General features: G+C 46.6%; 1 protein-coding gene across 8 annotated transcripts in view; it reads left to right on the plus strand.

Annotated features, from left to right (window-relative positions):
• Positions 1 to 20,415, plus strand: part of dctn1a (dynactin 1a) — a 38,979-nt gene that overhangs the window by 17,038 nt on the left and 1,526 nt on the right. For all 8 annotated transcript variants that reach the window (XM_030338336.1, XM_030338338.1, XM_030338337.1 and 5 more), the window contains 13 exons: positions 1,216 to 1,368; positions 1,609 to 1,769; positions 2,660 to 2,828; positions 3,935 to 4,003; positions 4,284 to 4,496; positions 5,333 to 5,494; positions 7,165 to 7,296; positions 7,597 to 7,722; positions 8,600 to 8,742; positions 8,824 to 8,996; positions 18,324 to 18,445; positions 18,969 to 19,164; positions 19,561 to 19,634. In XM_030338336.1, coding sequence (XP_030194196.1) covers positions 1,216 to 1,368; positions 1,609 to 1,769; positions 2,660 to 2,828; positions 3,935 to 4,003; positions 4,284 to 4,496; positions 5,333 to 5,494; positions 7,165 to 7,296; positions 7,597 to 7,722; positions 8,600 to 8,742; positions 8,824 to 8,996; positions 18,324 to 18,445; positions 18,969 to 19,164; positions 19,561 to 19,634 — 1,893 coding nt within the window. The remainder of the gene's footprint in view (positions 1 to 1,215; positions 1,369 to 1,608; positions 1,770 to 2,659; positions 2,829 to 3,934; positions 4,004 to 4,283; positions 4,497 to 5,332; positions 5,495 to 7,164; positions 7,297 to 7,596; positions 7,723 to 8,599; positions 8,743 to 8,823; positions 8,997 to 18,323; positions 18,446 to 18,968; positions 19,165 to 19,560; positions 19,635 to 20,415) is intronic.

Raw genomic sequence — 20,415 nt, forward strand, 5'->3', positions numbered from 1 at the left:
ATATAGAGATCTATCTATTAATATTAATAATAATATATATTTTTTTTTTTTTTTGCTGGGCCTTTATCGGCGTTAACGCGAAACTTTTATCGGGCGATAAAAAAAATATCGCCTTTAATCTATTTTCAAAGTTTGGTTGGGAGCTGGGCATAGGCGTCACCGCTTGACGCGTCCCCACCAGTTTTCGTCAAGAATCATTTTGTACCCACCTCTTGTAAAAAAACAAAACTCGAGTTGAATTATTGTAACGTGAGGGTTCGATATGTGGTGGTGGATCACTCTTTATGAGAATAAACAGCAGGGAGACGGTCGGATGACTTTCTCAAGCGGTACTTTACTTTGCTTGTCAACTCACAACCACAACACTACCTTGTTCGGACCCATCACGTGACTGAACTAACCAATCAGAAGCTAGAATTTAGACTGAGGTAAACGTGAGGGAATCAGAGAGGCAGATTCAACAGAATATCCTGACTGTGTTAAATATACATTTCTAGCAAATTAACTCCAATATAAATTATATAAATTTACTCTACAACTTTCAAATATTTAACTTCTAAATCTTACATTATTATGGATTATTACACTGCTCTTCTCAATGCTGTAGACTGCTCCATTCACTTGCATGGGCCTTCCAAACTTCCGGCGGTTAATTACATTTGATAATTCACCGTTGCCAAGGATAATTGACCGCTGTCAAGGTAAACGAAAGGACTTTTTGCCGTTTGCCGTTATAATCTAGATTAATCTAGATTACAGAAAATAATCTATGCCCACCACTATTATTATTATATAATATTGATATAGAGCTCCAGGAGTCCGCAAACGGCAACATTCATTTCTCCTCCATGCTGTGGTTCACTCTGACAGCTCATTTGTATGCAATAGGTAGCAGTTCATTTGCATTAAAGCTGCAGACGCCAGATACAGCACATTCTGAAGGGACTGAAACGGAGGGGAATCGTGGTTGGCAAAATGTTTTTGCCTAAAACCTATTTCCAGCAAACAGCTTCAAAAACATGTTTTCTGGAACTCGTATACTATGTATACTTGTTGGGAAAACTCCATAATATGTCTCCTTTAACAATACTTATGTGACATTGGTAGGCCTGAGACCTGGGTCAACAATCACCTGGTGTGTTTATTAACAGTATTTATTTTTCACCTGTGTCCCCACAACTCGTGTAAAGGAGAATATGTTACCTTGCTCCTCAGGCCATTGAGATGGAGTTGAGGAAGATGGAGGTGGGCCAGGCCAACCGACAGGTGTCCCTGCTCACCTCCTTCATGCCAGACTCCTTCCTCCGCCACGGGGGAGATCACGACTGCCTCCTTGTTCTGCTGCTCATCCCCAGGCTCATCTGCAAGGTGTGTGCAAGGGAGAACTCCTGCAATCCAAAATGGAAGAAAGGATGACCCCAGAAGTGAGATCCCTCCTTCAGGGACAGGAGGGCCATTGCTGCAGAACTCAGAGCATAATATAAGTTAATATAAGATGGTTGGTTACCAAGAAACAATGGTTAAGTCAGACAAAGTTATTATAAAATAAATGATGAACAGCTCTCGCTGTGCCAAAGTGCCAACGTCTTTGTGGGTTTCATTGGGCAGGCGGAGCTGATCAGCAAGCAGGCCCAGGAGAAGTTTGACCTGAACGGCAACGTGCTGAAGGGGCCTGAGATGCGGGGCCCTCCGGGGGAGCAGCTGAGCTTCGCCTCGGGTCTGGTCTACTCCCTGACCCTGCTACAGTCCACCCTGCACAAATACGAACAGTAAGACCCCGCCACGCCCTACCTGACCACCCTGTACTGCTGTAGACACACCAGCAGTAAGACCCCGCCACGCCCTACCTGACCACCCTGTGCTGCTGCAGACACAACAGCAGTAAGACCCCGCCACGCCCTACCTGACCACCCTGTGCTGCTGTAGGCCGCAGACACGGCAACCGTAAGATGCTAAACACGGTGGTGTTGTCGTCTAGTATGTAATTCATGACTTTTTCATATTCCTCCCTGACACAATTAACATCACAACACAGTACAGAGTTAATAATTCCGGATATTTTGCCTCGCTGAAACTGCTTCACCGTTCGTTGACGTTATTTGTGCTCGGCTGTAGTGTCGTGAACGTCATCGTGCCCACACGATGAACCAATGCCGTCATGAACCACTAGTTGCTAAGGAAGGAACCACCCCACGACTAATGGGGCTCTCACCTCGATCTACATGTAATCTACTTAATAAATGAAGTCCAATCTTCTGTAAAACAACGGGTGACTCATACTTGCCTGGAGGAGCTCACCTGGATCCAGAGTAGATGGTAAATGGACTCCATTTTTACAGTGTTTTTCCAACCAGTTGCTTTTTACTATACTGCCTAATATTCACCCATTCATGCACACATGTGCACACCGATGGCGGTGATAACCAAGCAGAGTGACAGCCAGCTCATCAGGAGCTGTGAGGGTGAGGTGTCTTACTCAGGGACACCGCGACACTCACACACCTAGAGGAGTCGGGGATCGAACTAGCAACCTTCTGGTGGTCAGCCAACCTGCTCCACTTCCTGAGCCAGTATTTGGAGAATGCCCAAGTAGGAGAACTTATCTCCAGGTGGATCCGTTATGCCCTCCCTCCTAACCCCCCTCCTCTCTGTGGTCCAGGGCTCTGGGTGGCTGCAGTGTTGAGGTGTTCAAGCTGATGGGCACGCTGTACTCTGAGATGAGCGTGCACGAGCGCTCCCTCGACTACTTCATCGACCTGCTGCACAAGGACCAGCTGGACGAGACCGTGCAGACCGAGCCTCTCACCAGGGCCATCAAGTACTACCAGGTACTCCCAGAACAACCAAGCTCGCTCGCTCACTCACTCACTCACTCACTCACTCACTCACTCACTCACTCACTCACAGACTCACTCACTCACTCACTCACTCACTCACTCACTCACTCACAGACTCACTCACTCACAGACTCACTCACTCACTCACAGACTCACTCACTCACTCACAGACTCACTAACTCACACTTGCAGACTCACTCACTCACTCACACACTAGCAGACACTCACACTAGCAGACTCACTCACTCACACTAGCAGACACAGACACTCACACTAGCAGACTCACTCACTCACTCACACTAGCAGACTCACTCACTCACACTAGCAGACTCACTCACTCACTCACACCAGCAGACTCACTCACTCACTCACACTAGCAGACTCACTCACACTAGCAGACTCACTCACTCACACTAGCAGAAACACTCACTCACTCAAACTAGCAGACTCACTCACACTAGCAGACACACTCACTCACTCACACTAGCAGACACACTCACTCACTCACACTAGCAGACTCACTCACTCACACTAGCAGACACACTCACTCACTCTAGCAGAATCACTCCCTCACACAGTAGCAGACACACTCACTCAAACTAGCAGACTCACTCACACTAGCAGACTCACTCACTCACAGTAGCAGACACACTCACTCACTCACACACTACCAGACACAGACACTCACACTAGCAGACTCACTCACTCACTCACTCACTCACACACTAGCAGACACAGACACTCACACTAGCAGACTCACTCACTCACTCACTCACTCACTCACTCACTCACACACACACTAGCAGACACAGACCCTCACACACTAGCAGACACAGACACTCACACAGTAGCAGACACAGAGATACACACACTAGCAGAAATAAACACACACAGACAGAGAGAGAGAGAGAGACACACACACACACACACACACACACACACACACACACACACACACACACACACACAGAGAAACACTCTCAGAAACACAAGCCCACACACACTAGCAGATGTGTGGAATGAAAACCGTGCAAATGTCTACATAATGTGTGTGCTGGGTTAAAGTGTATTCCTTTTGTTCTTGTTGAATTTTTCAGCACCTGTACAGCATCCACCTGTCACAGCAACCTGAGGACTGTACCGTGCAGCTCGCCGACCACATCAAGGTACAACACACTCAAAAGGCGGAGTCCTGTTGTTTCTCGAAAGTAGAAGTCAACGCTACGTTCTCCTAGGAAAAACATAGCTTTGCTTTGCTTCATCAACAATATTTAGATTATATTGTTCTGTACTGCTCTTTTATTTATTGATCAATTATTGTATCTGCGTGTACTGCTGCTATTTCCCATCCTGTATAAATAAAGTCCATTTGATTTGAGGCTTGTAGGTCGAGCCTCTTGTCACCATTAACACTACGACTAACCAGCCACTCCTCCCCGGCCATAGTTCACCACAGTGGCTCTGGACTGCATGGGGGCCGAGGTGTCCCGTCTGAGGGCCTTCCTGTCTGCCGGCCAGGAGACCTCCGCCCTGGCCGTGCTGCTGAAGGACCTGGACACCTCATGCTCCGACATCCGCCAGTTCTGCAAGAAGATCCGCCGCCGCATGCCAGGCACCGAAGTCCCGGGAGCTCCCGCCGCTCTCACCTTCACCGCCTCGGTAGGACGCGTGCACACGCCCTGCAGCGCTGATTATAGATCATGGCTGCGCCCTATTGGGATATTTAGTTTTTCTGCGAAACCTATTGCAATATGACAGATGATCAAATGTTACAATTAATCGTAGACATTTATTTTTATCATTGTATTAATGATTGGGTTGATTTTTGTAGCGTTAAAAACTCAAGAGCTTTATGGTGGTGGATTAAATGGGGAAATAAATTAGTCGTGTTGCCTTTGGTTGTGGTAACGGTACCTGATTTTGGTCTTCTGGAACCAAAATAATTCCATACAACTGACTTTGGGAATAAAATCTTATTTTTGCTGGCTCATTTTGAAGTTTAGATCTACGACTAGCGGGGACTGTCTACGACTGCTTTGGTGATCTGATCCTTAACTGATGGTCCAGCGATCCAAATATCGCACATGCGTGATACGATATATGGTGAAGCCCTATTATAGATGGACATGATCCCTCATCAGGGTTAATCGGGATTTCTGACCAGATTTCTAACATCGCTTAATCGCGCATCCGCACTATTATCACTTGGTAGCTTGTACGTAAACCCCCAGAGGTGGGATAAGTGGCGTTAACCGACCTATTCACACCCAATTCCAAGAAACTTTTTACCAAATAACTATGGTTCAAACAAGGCCGAGGCCCCCTGGCTCCTCTGGATTGGTGCGTCTCTCTAACCCCTCCCCCCTGGCTCCTCTGGATTGGTGCGTCTCTCTAACCCCTCCCCCCTGGCTCCTCTGGATTGGTGCGTCTCTCTAACCCCTCCCCCCTGGCTCCTCTTGATTGGTGCGTCTCTCTAACCCCTCCTCCCTGGCTAGGTGGCGGAGACACTGGCGGAGTGCAGGCGTCAGCTGACCCGGGTGGTGGCCGTGCTGCAGGAGCTGGCGGCGGCCGGGGCCCAGATGATGGCGCCACTGGCGGAGCAGGACGGGCTCCAGGCCCTGCGGCTGGAGGACGTGGCCTTTAAGGCCGTGGAGAAGGTGGGGTCACCTGAAGGAGCTGCTGATTAAGGGGGGTCTATGTTGATTGAGCGAGTTTTCGGTGGTTGATTCCCACTTGGACCACCCCGTGCTAAGAGAGCTACCCTGAGTGCATACCTAAGAGAGGTATGCACTCAGGGAGTTGTTGCGATGCCCCGGATGAAATGAAAATGTACGCATATATTGTGTGTCCTACTTAGGGTGCACTCACACTAGACCATCTGGCCGTGGCCGTTGGCCGTTTTCACACCTAACCGTGCTCAACTGGCCCCATTGTTCTCTGGCCTGCACTCACACTAGGGGTGCACTAACACTAGGCCATCTGGCCGTGGCCGTTAGCCGTTTTCACACCTAACCGTGCTCAACTGGCCCCATTGTTCTCTGGCCTGCACTCACACTAGGCCATCTGGCCGTGGCAACTGTGGCCTGGCCACGGTAGGCTCTTCTTTAATTACGACGTCATCACGTCGTAATTAACACGTCATCACCAAGCGTCCGCTGCATGGATCATAATAAAGTCTGCCGCCGGTCAGAGTTCTAACAACAATGGACAACAACACAGAGAACACAGTTCACACTTTGCTGAGTCAATTGCTTATTTGGATATATGTTTACCGTTTAATGGGAAAGAAGGCTCGTCGCCTTTATTATGTCCGTGGTCGTCGCATGGACTGTACGTCATCCAGCTCAGGTTGCGTAGCCGTGCGCGTGCGCGTGTCGGCTCATTAGCATCTGTACCGTAGCGGCCCGTACCGTAGCAGCACACCTCTCCCAAGTGGCCAAATTGGCCTGGCCTGGCCAGACTGGCCACACTCACACTGGCAGATTTGAGCACGGTTAGGTGTGAAAACGGCCACGGCCAGATGGCCTAGTGTGAGTGCACCCTAGGCCATCTGGCCGTGGCCATTGGCCGTCGCAACTGTGGCCTGGCCACGGTAGGCTCTTGTACATACGTCATCACCAAGCGTCCGCTGCATGGACCATAATAAAGTCTGCCGCCAGTCAGAGTTTTAACAACAATGTACAACAACACAGAGAACAAAGTTCGCACTTTGCTGAGTCTGTTGCTTATTTGGATATATGTTTATCGTTTAATGGGAAAGAAGGCTCGTCGCCTTTATTATGTCCGTGGTCGTCGCATGGACTATACGTCATCCAGCTCAGGTTGCGTAGCCGTGCGTGTGCGCGTGTCGGCTCATTAGCATCTGTACCGTAGCGGCCCGTACCGTAGCAGCACACCTCTCCCAAGTGGCCAAATTGGCCTGGCCTGGCCAGACTGGCCATACTCACACTGGCAGATTTGAGCACGGTTAGGTGTGAAAACGGCCATGGCCACGGCCAGATGGCCTAGTATGAGTGCACCCTTAGTTATAGTACTTTTTTGTGTATCATCTTATCCTATCTATCTTTGAGGTATACAGAGTATTGGTCAACCTAGTGATTGTTAGTGCTTGGCACGTGGTTCTATGAACGTCCTTACTGTACCGACAGCGATATATTGTTTCACCTTCTTCTGACAAATGTACTTATTGTTAGTCACATTTTGATAAAAGTGTCTGATAAATGGCCTGAATGTAAAGGTGAATCTAGAACGAGGTTGTGGCAGGAGATCCGCCGTCAGTCTGACAGACAATCCTCCCTTTTAAGGCTTTTCCTGTTCCACTCTGCAGGTATACGGCCCGCAGGACCTGAACCCCCAGGACTGTCTGCATCAGTCCTGCTGCGCCGTCATCGCCACCATGAACAAGATGGCCACCGCCATGCAGGAGGGAGAGTACGACGCCGAGAAGCCCCAGGGCAAGGTAGCGCCACGCCCATGTCTAGCCTCTCTTCCCAAATGTCACATCAAATGATGTGAAAAAGATTGCTTAAGCTGTGCATGTAGATAACTCTTTTTATTCCATGCTTATTTAGTTTGGGGTTAGAATCGTCTTTTTTGTTGCTAAATAATGGTTTCAGAAACACAAACACTTTGGGACTACTTAAACATTAAAAATGGCATGTAAGCTAGAGGAGCAGCCCCAATATAGAGTACAGCGAAGGAGCACTAGGCTTTAGGAGGAGATGTGGAGCCCCTCTAGCCCGTGGTCCTCTCTCCCCAGGTGCCCCCTGTGGAGGCGCGGGCCGCGGCGGTGCGGGCTGAGATGACTGATGCAGAGGGTCTGGGGGTCAAGCTGGAAGACAGAGAGACCATCATCAAGGAGCTGAAGAAGTCTCTGAAGATCAAGGTCCACACACACCTGAAACACCAACATGATGCCCCACACACACATACACACACACCTGAAACACCAACATGATGCCCCACACACACATACACACACACCTGAAACACCAACATGATGCCCCACACACACACACCTGAAACCACAACATGATGCTCCACAAACACCTGACACTGCAACATGATGCTTCACAAACCTGAAACCCCAACATAATGCTCCACACACCTGAAACACCAACATGATGACCCACACACACCTGAAACTCTAACATGATGCTCCACACACACCTGAAACACCAATATGATGCTCCACACACACCTGAAACACCAACATGATGACCCACACACACCTGAAACACCAACATGATGACCCACACACACCTGAAACACCAACATGATGCTCCACACGCACCTGAAACACCAACATGATGACCCACACACACCTGAAACACCAACATGATGCTCCACACACCTAAAACACCAACATGATGCTCCACACACCTAAAACACCAACATGATGCTCCACACACCTAAAACACCAACATGATGCTAATAGCTCCCTCGGTTTGGATTTGATTTGCCACACTCTGATTTCATCAATAATGTCCTCACCATGGCAATTTAATGACGCGACTAAACATAATCAATCACATTTCTGAGTGACGTCAGAGATTTACAAAAACACTCTGGTAAACAAACAATAGATTTTAGACACCAGCGGGCCTGCTGACCTTTGCCCCTAACCCTTTGGTACTATAGGGAACATCCTATCCATTTATATCACGAGTAGCTTTAAGGCACTCTGTCTGTTCTATATGTCTATACTACATGTCTATACTACACGTCATGCTAATGTCCATGTGATGTCCCTGATGGCCCAGGGGGAGGAGCTGAGCGAGGCCAGCGTGCGCCTCAGCCTCCTGGAGAAGAAGCTGGACACCTCCACCAGGGACGCGGACGAGCGGGTGGAGCGCATCCAGACCAAGCTAGACGACACCCACAGCCTGCTGAAGAAGAAGGAGAAGTGAGCGTCTTCAGAGAGACAGGTACACCGGCTCCCTCCTCCTGCGGTGCTCACCTCCTGCTCTCTCCTCTCCACCCACAGGGAGTTTGAGGAGACCATGGACGCCCTCCAGGCTGACATCGACCAGTTGGAGGCGGAGAAGGCGGAGCTGAAGCAGCGACTCAATAACCAATCAAAGATGACCATAGAGGGGCTCCGAGGTCAGCAGGCGGCGTCTGGGATCGCCTCTATTGTGCAGGGTGCGGCCGTACCAGGTGGGTGTGGGCTCAGTAGAGGTTATCTTATCAGTATTATCGAGGTATTGTTAATGTGCTAAAATCTTTCAAAAAGTACTCCTACACACTGAAAACAAAGAACTTTTTTTTACATAAACATTCAAATAATGCAATGCAACGTCGATAAACACAAACAGGTTGACAGCATGAGAATCCATTGTACAATTTGGACACTTGAACCCCCTATTGAATATTCAGGGAGAATATGATTGAATGGCACCTACCAAACAATCGTAATTGCATGGTACAGTCTCCAGATGGTGACGAAGAAGATGTGTTCTGATTGCACCCATTTCCTCTGAAACCCTCTCTCAGCTACCAGACACTGATTGTAAACACCATGTTTAGTTACAAAATGGTGCCCAGACACTGGATCATCAGTTCATGGTGGTTTTATGCGATCAAACACAACTTTGATGTTGAGTTTGTTCTGAATTGTTTTTTGCCCCTGTCGGCGAGGTTTAGTCCCAGTTCAGTGTGGTTTGGCTTTCATATGATATTTAGGGCCCTATCTTGCATCCGGCGCAAGTGACTTAGTCACTGGCGCATGTGTCGTTGCTAGTTTACAACTGCCGCAGAGCGTTCTTTTCCCACCACCGCCACTTGCCGGTAAATTAGGGATTGATCATGCGCCCCAAGGGGCGGTTCGGCGGAAGGAGGAGGCGTGTTCTGGCGCAAACGGTATTTTGCCGTTTCTGAATACCATTGCGCTACTGACCAGGAAATACCTGGTTTAAAGTCAGTAGCGCGTTGTTCAGATGCTATTTTAAGGGCGCATGCTTACATGCGCATGCGATGCATACGGATTGCTTGTGCACCTCGCGCATACACTTTGCTTCTCTCATCTACACGGACAGCAGTTCCCATTTTTGCAAACCATACATTATTACAAGGAAAATAAAATATTACCACACAAGGAAAATCATTGTGGTGTCCATAAATATAAAATAAATAGGCATAAATCTAGCGTACACATTTACCCAAATTATTTACGTGAATTGTATCAGGCGTAATGACGGATCAAATTAACCTGGTTGACCAATAGTGGCAAGAGACACATGTTTATAAGGACACCTGTCAAAGTGGGTTGTCCGTCAAGAATCAGGAACCACAATTCTGAAGACTGCGAAATCACCTTCTGTAAGTCCATTTAAAACCTTACTCTGCAACTTACCAGTTAGGTTGAGGTTGCTCATAATTTTTCTATTGCACAGTGGAATGGAATACGTCTTGGGACAGAGGATCAGACGCCAGGGGGAGAGGGTCTACCGGCCCAGACACACCTATCTCTCCCTGAGTGAGGTGGAATGCAGGCGTAAGCTACGCCTGACCCGTCAGGCTGTCACAGATATCTGCCATCTCCTGGCAGATGAGCTGGGGACTGATGCACGCAGTCCCTATGCCCTCCCCGTTGAAGTGAAAGTTACAGCGGCACTGCATTTCTATGCATCTGGGTCGTTCCAGCATCCCCTTAGTTCTCAAAGTCAAAGTCAAAGTGTGCTTATTGTTGCATGTACCAAATTGCTTCAGCACAGCAAAATTCTTACGACTTGGCAAGCATCATTCATCTATTGGGCGCATTTCACAATCGGCAATAAGTTCGGCTATGCATGCAGTTACGTCAGGTCGAGTCCGAAATGCTGGGGAATACATCAAATTCCCTTACACCTGACAGCCAGGAAAGAACAAAGCAGGAGTTTTGGACCAAGTATGGGTTCCCTGGCGTCCTTGGGACTATAGACTGCACCCATGTGCAGGTACGTGCCCCATCAGTAAACGCACTCGTATACATAAACCGGAACGGAACTCATTCGATTAATATCCAAGTCATTTCCGATGCTAATTGTAGAATATATCATGTGTTTGCTAATCACCCTGGCTCGAGCCATGACTCTTTCATATTGGCAAACTCGACCATTCCTGCCATATTCGAGGGGAATCCTCCCTGGGATGGGTGGCTGTTAGGGGACAACGGCTATCCGTTGAAGTCATGGCTCTTGACCCCATTTATTATGCCAGCAACAGTGCGCGAAATTGTATTCAACAGGAAACGCACACAAGCACGCAGTGTAATTGAACGTACATTCGGAATACTGAAAATGCGCTTCAGGTGTTTGGATAGGTCAGGTGGTACTTTATAGTATGTTCCTCAAAAAGTTGCAGCATTCTTTGTGGCATGTTGTGTTTTACACAACTTTGCCATGAATCATGGATGTGTCGATGACATTAATGAGGATAGATTAGAGGACTTAAGGAGACGTGATGCTGAACTGCATGTGCCGATGCCATTACGTCCAAATGCCGCAGCAGCACGGGAGAGGGGAGCTCATCTGTCAGAGGAGCTGCATCGTATATAGTGAGGTATAAGCAAAGCAAATGACATCTCCGCTCTATTGTTTAGCTACATTGTACAATTATTACCATGCATTCATAACCTTGTGATTCAGAGAAAGTGAGCCCAAAACATCGGAAAGTATAGTATGTCCTTGAGAATTTTTTTATTAGACTTGTCCAAATAGGCATAAATGAAGAAAAATAATACAAAACGAAAAATGAAAAGTTGCAAAGATTTGAAGGAGATTTAGCCGAAAAATTAATTATTTTCTCCCTCCTCTGGACATCATCTGTTGTGAACCTTTCTTGGCGTGCGCCTGGCAAATCCGCCATCATAATAGCAATCCGCCATGAAACAAGCGCCGATCGCTCTTAAAGGGGATGCGAGAAAACGCTCTGATTGGTTCATTGCACGTTACGCCCAAACCACACCTACGGGTAATTAGGCTGCTTCAGACCAACCCTTTTGACACTTGCGCCGCGGCGGAAGTGTCATTTATCCGCCTGTAAAATAGCGATAGCGCCGTAGAACCGCCCACAAAGCTACTTGCGCTTTGCGCTTCCCACTTGCGTTTCAGACCGTTAAAATAGGGCCCATAGTTTGACTAGATCAAAAGTCGTGAAAAATATTGCTTTTGCTGTTCGTGTGCAGTTTTAAAATACATATTTATTCCATGCTTATTTAGTTTGGGGTTGTAATTGCCTTTGGAAGCGAAAAAAAAAATTCAAAAGTTTTCAGGCCAGATGCCCAAGTTCAAGAGTTCTTTCCTCCGCAGTACTCAAGAATGTGATGATGAAAATAATAAAAAGACACCAAAAACGTGACCTCAGGTTTTCACAGGTTGATAACCATTACTAGATACTAGGGGTGTAACGGTACACGTATTTTTACAGAACAGTCACGGTACAGGAACTTCGGTGCGGTTACAGAGGTGTACCGCGGTTCGTAAATGTGGCGTATATAGTATTAATATGGCAAATGTAAAGGCTTGTTTTGCGATGCAGAATTTAAAACTTGAAGTTGGAGTTCCACCCAGACCGTTTAGCCAAAGTATACTACTCCGACTCTGTAATCCGCTCAGCAGCTCTCTGTCGGGGGGTCATCCCTATGTTCAGTGGTGTAGTCTACGTGTTACGCAGGTATACGCCGTATACCCACTAGGAACGCACCAGGATTAGCGTATACCCACTTAAAAATGTGCACGGATACGTATCAATCGTCTTGTGACAGATCTTTCACTTCTGTGTTTATTTTTCGCAAATACCGGTTGGGTATAACTGCAATAATAAATTAGAACTGCAAGCAGTTATGCAGGGGTCCAAGAAGTGTGCATTTCGCTGGCACAACGCGACAAGAAATGTGCGTTTCGCCGGCACAACGCGAAGCATGTGTTCAAAACGCTACCCTGAACCTGTGGATACAAAGGATTTGACTGTGGTAGGAGTAGCGAGAAGTCAGTGTAGCGTTTTCGCGGCGAAATTTTGTAGAAGATATACAATTTCCTCGTTTATGGCGCCCCCTAATGGCGAAATTTTCCGAAATTTTGATCGTACGACATTAAAGTTAGCACCAACATGTGTGTAAAACTTGGAGTCGATCCGATGTGTAATTTTGAATTTTTTGGGATTTTGGATTTTCCACGTCTAATTCAGCTAATAAACCAATATTCAAAACGCTACCGTTTCGTCGTCGAAGGTCGGATCAAAAAAGTAATGCAGGAATTCTTTTCGTGTAGGTCTGAAGATGCCGTGTGCAAAGTTTTGTGTCAATTGGTCGAGAAATGTGGGAGGAGTAGCGAAAAAGCATTTTTGCGGTTTTCGCGATTTAGCGAAAAATATTCATAGACGCAAATGGGCGTGGCCTAGGTCAAAGATGCAGCAGACTCCAGTGAATATGTACGTACAAGTTTTTGACTGTGGGAGGTTCGGTGTGGGAGTTATAGCCCCAAACGCGTATTCCTTGGTATAGCGCCACCTATCTGGATTTTGTTATCTGAGTATTATCTGAGTAGCGGTGCCGATTCTGGATCTAGTCATGCAATTGGCGCGTGTGCACCATTTACGGTTTGGGCTGTGGTTCCACTTTCACGGGGAGGTAGTATAATAAAAATCCTTACAAAAACAATAGGGATCCAACCTGTTGGCTTGGACCCCTAATAAAATACTTTAAGCAGGGGAAGTTATCTCCTACATTCACCATTCATAAAATTCCCCCTGCGCGCTCGCGCTCTGCCCTGTCTCTGTTACGAAGCGCGAAGCTGCCCCTGCATCTCTGCACGTTAGTTGGCGGGCCGAGCCCCTCCTTCTCGCGTGTGTGTGTGTGTGTGTGTTTGTGCGTGCGTGCGCTCGCGCGTGCGTGCGCTCGCGCGTGCGTGTGTGTGTGTGTCCAGTCCTCCCATATTAATGTGTAAACCACATAATAAGTAGTCAACAGAAGACAATGTTTTAATCCCACTTTATATCTCCTTGTTACTTTTAGATGAGAACCCCCTGGCCAGCCTTTCAGACTGGGTGTCAGGCTAGGGAATTTAAAAACAGGCATCCTTGGTTAGAGTGGAAGGAAAAAAAGTTAGCTAAATGTCAGCCAACATACAGTTGGTATACACAATTGAAATTCATAATGTTAATCACTATGCAAATGAGAGTATAGCTAATTCATGGTCATTTTTAAGGTGCAGTAATTTCACACTTTTACACAATTCAATTACTGTATGGTATGTTAGATAACATCAGTAAGAGCTCAAATTAGAGCAATTGAAAGAGTGAAACATTAGTCTCCTGTCATCTCCTTCTCATGCACTGGTTGGCCATGGTTGTAAACAGTTCATTAAATTATTTTGAGTAGATTTTGTCCTTGTTTAGCATGTGCTATTGCTACTATAGACATACAAAGGACAACTTTTCATTTTTGTGTTCTATTTGTTCATACTGTTATTAAAACTGATAAACCTACTCAGCTTTCCATGATTGTTGATAATCGTTATACTCTTAAATCAGCGGGTTGTAGACCCCTGCGTTGGTGAGTGTGGTGCGACACCCCATAAGCGCCACACACGTACACGTACCGGTGGGACGGGTTTGTACGAGGCTGGGAGGGAATCATCACAGTATACCCACTACAATAAAGTAGACTACACCACTGCCTATGTTCCCCAGGTCCTATGTTCCCCCTTCCCCGGGTGCAAAGGGTTAGGGTCAGGTTTAGGGTTAGGGTGAGGGTTAAGGCAAGGCAAGGCAAGGCAACTTTATTTATATAGCACTTTTCATACACAAGGCAGACTCAAAGTGCTTCACATATAAACATTGTCATACAATAAAATAAAATAATAGATAGGTAAAAGAAAACATATGCAAAGAAATGAGTAAAATAGAAAGTGCAATGTATTTAAGAGAAAATTAAATTGAAAGTTTAAAAAGGAAAGTGCAATTTTTAAGATCAGATCAACAGTCTCTCTGGAACCCAAGTCGGGACTACAACCCGACCTAAAGGAACTTAGTCCTTTCTCTGGAACTCCAATCCAGATTCTAGGACTCTAACCCAGACAGAACTTGGAAACGTCTCCCACGGAGCTCGGTCTCAGAATTCCACCCACACACAAACTCAGGACTCTAACCCTTATACAAATACAAACTCAGGACTCTAACCCTTATACAAACAAACTCAGGACTCTAACCCTTACACAAACAAATTCAGGACTCTAACCCTTATTCAAACAAACTCAGGACTCTAACCCTTATACAAATACAAACTCAGGACTCTAACCCTTATACACCTCTTCTCAAAAGAGTTAAACACAATTCTTATCCTTTCTCTCTGGTATCAGATCATGTATTTTTCTGGTAAAAATAGAAAATAAAGGGAAAGTTAAAAAGGAAAGTGCAATGTATTTAAGAAAGTGAGAAAATTAAATTGAAAGTTATTTAAGATCAGATCAACAGACTCTCTGGAACCCAAGTCGGGACCACAACCCGACCTTAAGGACAATCTATTACAATATTCTAGGACTCTAGCCCAGAACCAAAGGCAAACAACAAACAACCTCAGCAAATGTCATGTATTTTTCTGGTAAAAATAGAAAATAAAGGGAAAGTTAAAAAGGCATTTTAGTAAAATAAAGGTAAAGTATTTAAGATTTAGCAGAAAGCTAAAGCAAACATAAAAGTCTTCAATCTTGTTTTGAAGGTGCTCAGAGTTGGGGCAAGTCTTAAATCCTCAGGGAGTTTATTCCAGCTATTTGTTGCATAGTAACTAAATCCTGCTTTCCCATGTTTCGTGTTTACTCTGGGGATAATTAACAGATTGGTCTCAGAAGATCTTAGTGTTCTAGAAGGCTTATGTAGTGGAAGCATATCAGTTAAATATTTTGGGCCTAAACCATGTAGGGATTTATAGGTTAGCAACATGATTTTGAAATCAATTCTCTGACCTACAGGAAGCCAATGTAACGATTTAAGAATTGGTGTAATATGTTCAAATTTTTTGGTCTTTGTTAAAACTCTAGCAGCAGCATTCTGAACAAGCTGAAGCTTCCCTAGAGTTTGTTTTGGGAGACCTGTAAGGAGACCATTGCAGTAATCAAGCTTACTAGTGATAAAGGCATGTATTTGTAAGTCTTCGGTGGACATGAGCCCTCTAAGTCTTGCTACATTTTTAAGGTGATAATATGCAGATTTTGTAACTGATTTGATGTGACTTTCGAAATGTAAATCAGAATCCATGATAACCCCTAGGTTTCTGGCTTTGATTGAGGTTTTCAGGGACAGAGAGTGAAGGTGTTGGGTTACCTTAAGCCTTTCCGTTTTAGCACCAAATACTATTATCTCTGTTTTATCCTCATTTAGCTGAAGGAAATTTCGGCACATCCAGTCTTTCACTTGCTCAATGCACTGGCACAGCAGATCTATGGGCCGATAGTCATTTGGTGATAGCGATACATAGATTTGCGTGTCATCAGCATAGCAATGATGGTCAATATTGTTATTATGCATGATTTGCCCTAGTGGGAGCATGTAGATGTTGAATAAAGAGGGTCCTAAGATCGAACCTTATGGGACTCCACACATCACGTTGGTTGATTCTGATAGAAAGTCGCCGATGGAAACAAAGTAGTTCCTATTTTGTAGGTAGGATCTGAACCAATTTAAGACTGTGCCTGAAAGCCCCACCCAGTTTTCTAACCTGTCCAAAAGTATTGTATGGTCTAGAGTGTCGAATGCAGCACTGAGGTCTAGAAGCATTAGTATTGAGGTTTTGCCAGAGTCTGTGTTAAGACGGATGTCGTTTACAACTTTAATGAGGGCGGTCTCAGTGCTGTGCAGGGGTCGAAATCCTGATTGGAAGGTGTCATAACAACCAGTTGATGCCAGGAAGTGATTAAGTTGCTGGAGGACAACTTTCTCAATGATTTTACTTATGAAGGGCAGATTTGATATTGGTCTATAGTTGTTAATAATAGAGGTATCTAGGCTCCGCTTTTTTAAAAGGGGTTTAATAACTGCAGTTTTCAGGGCTTTTGGGAAGTTGCCTGACTGGAGAGAGTTGTTAACTATCTGCAATATGTCTATTGCTAGGCAGTCAAAAACATTCTTAAAGAGGTTGGTAGGTAAAGAATCAAGGCAACAGGTGGATGGCTTTAGTTGTGTAACAGTTTCCACAAGAGTTTTAGAGTCAATAACATTAAAGCATGCCATCCCTGCCATGTTACTTTTGCCTGAACAGGGTGGTAGTCCAACATTTTTGTTTGAAGTGGAGATATTGATGGCGCGTCTGATGCCTTCAATTTTATCAGTATAAAAAGCTGCAAACTTAACTTAACCCTTTACCCTTACGTTAACCCTTAACCTAACCCTAAGCATAACCAATCGGAGGAGAGACATTCTAACCAATCACAGGCGTATCAGAGGCGAAAAAGGCGTTACTTGCCCCTACCATCCTACGAAAAAAAGATTTGCGCACAGAGTCCTATGTTCCCCGGTCACATACAAAGCGGGGAACATAGGACCCGGGGAACATAGATACGCTCCCTTCGTCGGGATGTCCGATACGCAATGCAATTCGCCGCCCATTCTATCTTATATGTTGACTACAAACCATGTCAGCAGTGTTGTAAATAAACTTCCAAAGCTTTTCAAATCTTATTGGGTGTTTTATTGGTCCTTAAGGTGCAAAGTCAACAATGTATAAAGTAATTAAGGTGCAAAGTCAAACCGGAGAAATGATTCAGGAAATGATTTTGTTAGAGGACCAATCACAGCCCTTGCCGTCTCCGTTGCGTCAGTCCATGGAGTCGACGGATAGTTAAAAAATATTGGATGCGAACGTAAGCTACGGAGAGGGTCTCCGACAGGCTCTCCTGCTATTGAGAGGGCTCTCCATGTCTACGTACAGCACTTTAACATGCACACGCATTTGAAAAGGCACCATCCAGGTGTTGCTATCACAACAAAGAAAACAAACTGTGCAAACCCAGCTAACACTATTTCATCAACCCCCGTCTGGGAATTCAGAAATGCAAATGCCATAACCAAGTTTATTGGTGTTTTCATTGCTGCTTATCTACGGGTTGAGAAAAAAGCAGTTTTTTTTTTAATTCCCCCCTTCATTCTTAACCGTACCGTACCGTGACTTAAAAAACGAGGTACGTACCGAACTGTGACTTTTGTGTACCGTTCACCCCTACTAGATACCATAGATATTCCAGTTGCTCACGTTCAACTTTCCTTCACTTTGATTCTGCATTACTTGTACTTCAATTATTAATACAAAAAACTTCAATATCTGTTGGTTCGTCTTTGAAAAGTTGTAACTCCTAATATCCTGGACAAAACCCATTGGTGAAACATTAAGACAGTTCAAAGCTGTGTTTGCTTCTAAATAGCTTATCATGAGAGTATATTATGAAGACTCCTGTACAGAGGACCCCCTAAGGCCCGCTGCACGGCCCCTAACATACCGTCTCTCCTCCCCCTCAGCCGGCATGGCCCCGGCCGTGGCGGGCCCCATGCAGGTGGTGGACTCCCCTCTTCTCCGGCAGCAGGTGGATGCCCAGCGGCTGGGCATGAGGCACCTGAAGAATGAGAACATCAGACTCAAGGTAGGCGCAGCCTCACATGATGTCCACCAGAAGCGCTCATTGGCTGGCACCGTTCAGAACTTCACTGTGATAGGACAAGAAGGAGGAAGTAGACCTTTAAAACTCATTAGGCGGGTTTAACTTTGACGTTTGTGTGCATTTCTACACTTTTGATAAGACGAGAATCTGTTTTAAAATGTCATGCATGGCAAACTGATAACACAATAGTATTTTATATTGATGATTATTGTGGTAAATGGACTACATTTATAAAGCGCTTTTCTAAGCAGTAGCTACTCAAAGCTAGGCACGATATTGCCTAACATTCACCCATTCATGCACACATTCACACACCGATGGGGGGGTTAACCAGCTCGTCGGGATCGACGCTAATAGGAGCAGGGGATTTGAACTAGCAACCCTCCAGTTACCAGTCAACCCGCTTTACCTCCTGAGACAGATGCTGCCCTGTGGGAATTCCCTCTTGTCCCATGTGGCTGTGTTTACACAACATAACCAGTAGCTTTTTTCTCGCTCTCCACAGGCGGAGAAGATGAGAGCGCAGCTGGCGTCCCTGGCCCCGCTCTGCCCTCCGAGGCTGCCTCAGATTACCAGCGAGGGCTCCACCTCCACAGAGAGCCTCAACACCGCCATCTACCGGCGCACCGACCAACTGCAGGCCACATTACTCAAGCTCAGCTCCCAGGTCAAGGTGGTGGACATCACCGGGAAGACGCCAGGTGGGTGGTGCCTTTAATCTGTTAGGGTGTAGGGGGAGAGAGGGGTGGAGGTAGGGGTTTGGAGGTGGAGAGAGAGGTAGAGGTAGGGGTGTGGAGGTGGAGAGAGGGAGAGGGAGAGGTGTGGTGGAGGAGAAGGGTGGAGATTGGGGGGTGGAGGCAGGGGTGTGGAGGCGTAAAGAGTCGGATAGGATGTAAAAAGGGGTTAGGGGTTTAAGTAGAGGGGGTTGGAGGTGGAGGTAGAGACGAGGTGAGAAGAGGTGGAGGTTGGGAGGGGTGGAGCTAGAGGGGGCCGGATATAGACTGGGTTAGGGCTGGTGCTAAAGGGCTGTAGTGGAAGAGAGGCAGGGTGACGGTGCGTAGGAGTCAGAATGGACAACTATACTCTGTCTTCAACAGTCAGTGCCAGCGCCCAGCTGCTGGAGCAGACGGCTCGGCTCAAGAGTTTCAGTGATGCCGTGGACAGACTCAAGGTACCTACACCTTCGTCCTCTACACGTTCCTCGTCCTCTACACGATCCTCCTCCTCCTCCTCTGCACGTTCCTCCTCCTCCTCTTCCTCTGCACGTTCCTCCTCTGCACGTTCCTCCTCCTCCTCCTCTACACGTTCCTCTACACGTTCCTCCTCTGCACGTTCCTCCTCCTCCTCCACACGTTCCTCCTCCTCCTCTACACGTTCCTCCTCTACACGTTCCTCCTCCTCCTCCTCTACACGTTCCTCCTCTACACGTTCCTTCTCTGCACGTTCCTCCTCTGCACGTTCCTCCTCCTCCTCCTCGTCCTCTACACGTTCCTCCTCCTCTACACGTTCCTCCTCTACACGTTCCTCCTCCTCTACACATTCCTCCTCTACACGTTCCTCCTCCTCTACACGTTCCTCCTCTACTGCTTCCTCTTCCTCCTCCTCTGCAAGTTCCTCTTCCTCCTTCTCTTTGGGTTAGGGTTAGGGTCCTCTGCAGGTTCTGCCTCCTCCTTCTCCTCCTCTACACGTTCCTCCTCCTCCTCCTCCTCTACACGTTCCTCCTCTACACGTTCCTCCTCCTCCTCCACACGTTCCTCCTCCTCCTCTACACGTTCCTCCTCTACACGTTCCTCCTCCTCCTCCACACGTTCCTCCTCCTCCTCTACACGTTCCTCCTCTACACGTTCCTCCTCCTCCTCCTCTACACGTTCCTCCTCTACACGTTCCTCCTCCTCCTCCTCCTCTACACGTTCCTCCTCTACACGTTCCTCCTCCTCCTCTACACGTTCCTC

This window comes from Gadus morhua, chromosome 17, assembly GCF_902167405.1.
Source record: "Gadus morhua chromosome 17, gadMor3.0, whole genome shotgun sequence".
NCBI classification, from domain to species: Eukaryota; Metazoa; Chordata; class Actinopteri; order Gadiformes; family Gadidae; genus Gadus; species Gadus morhua.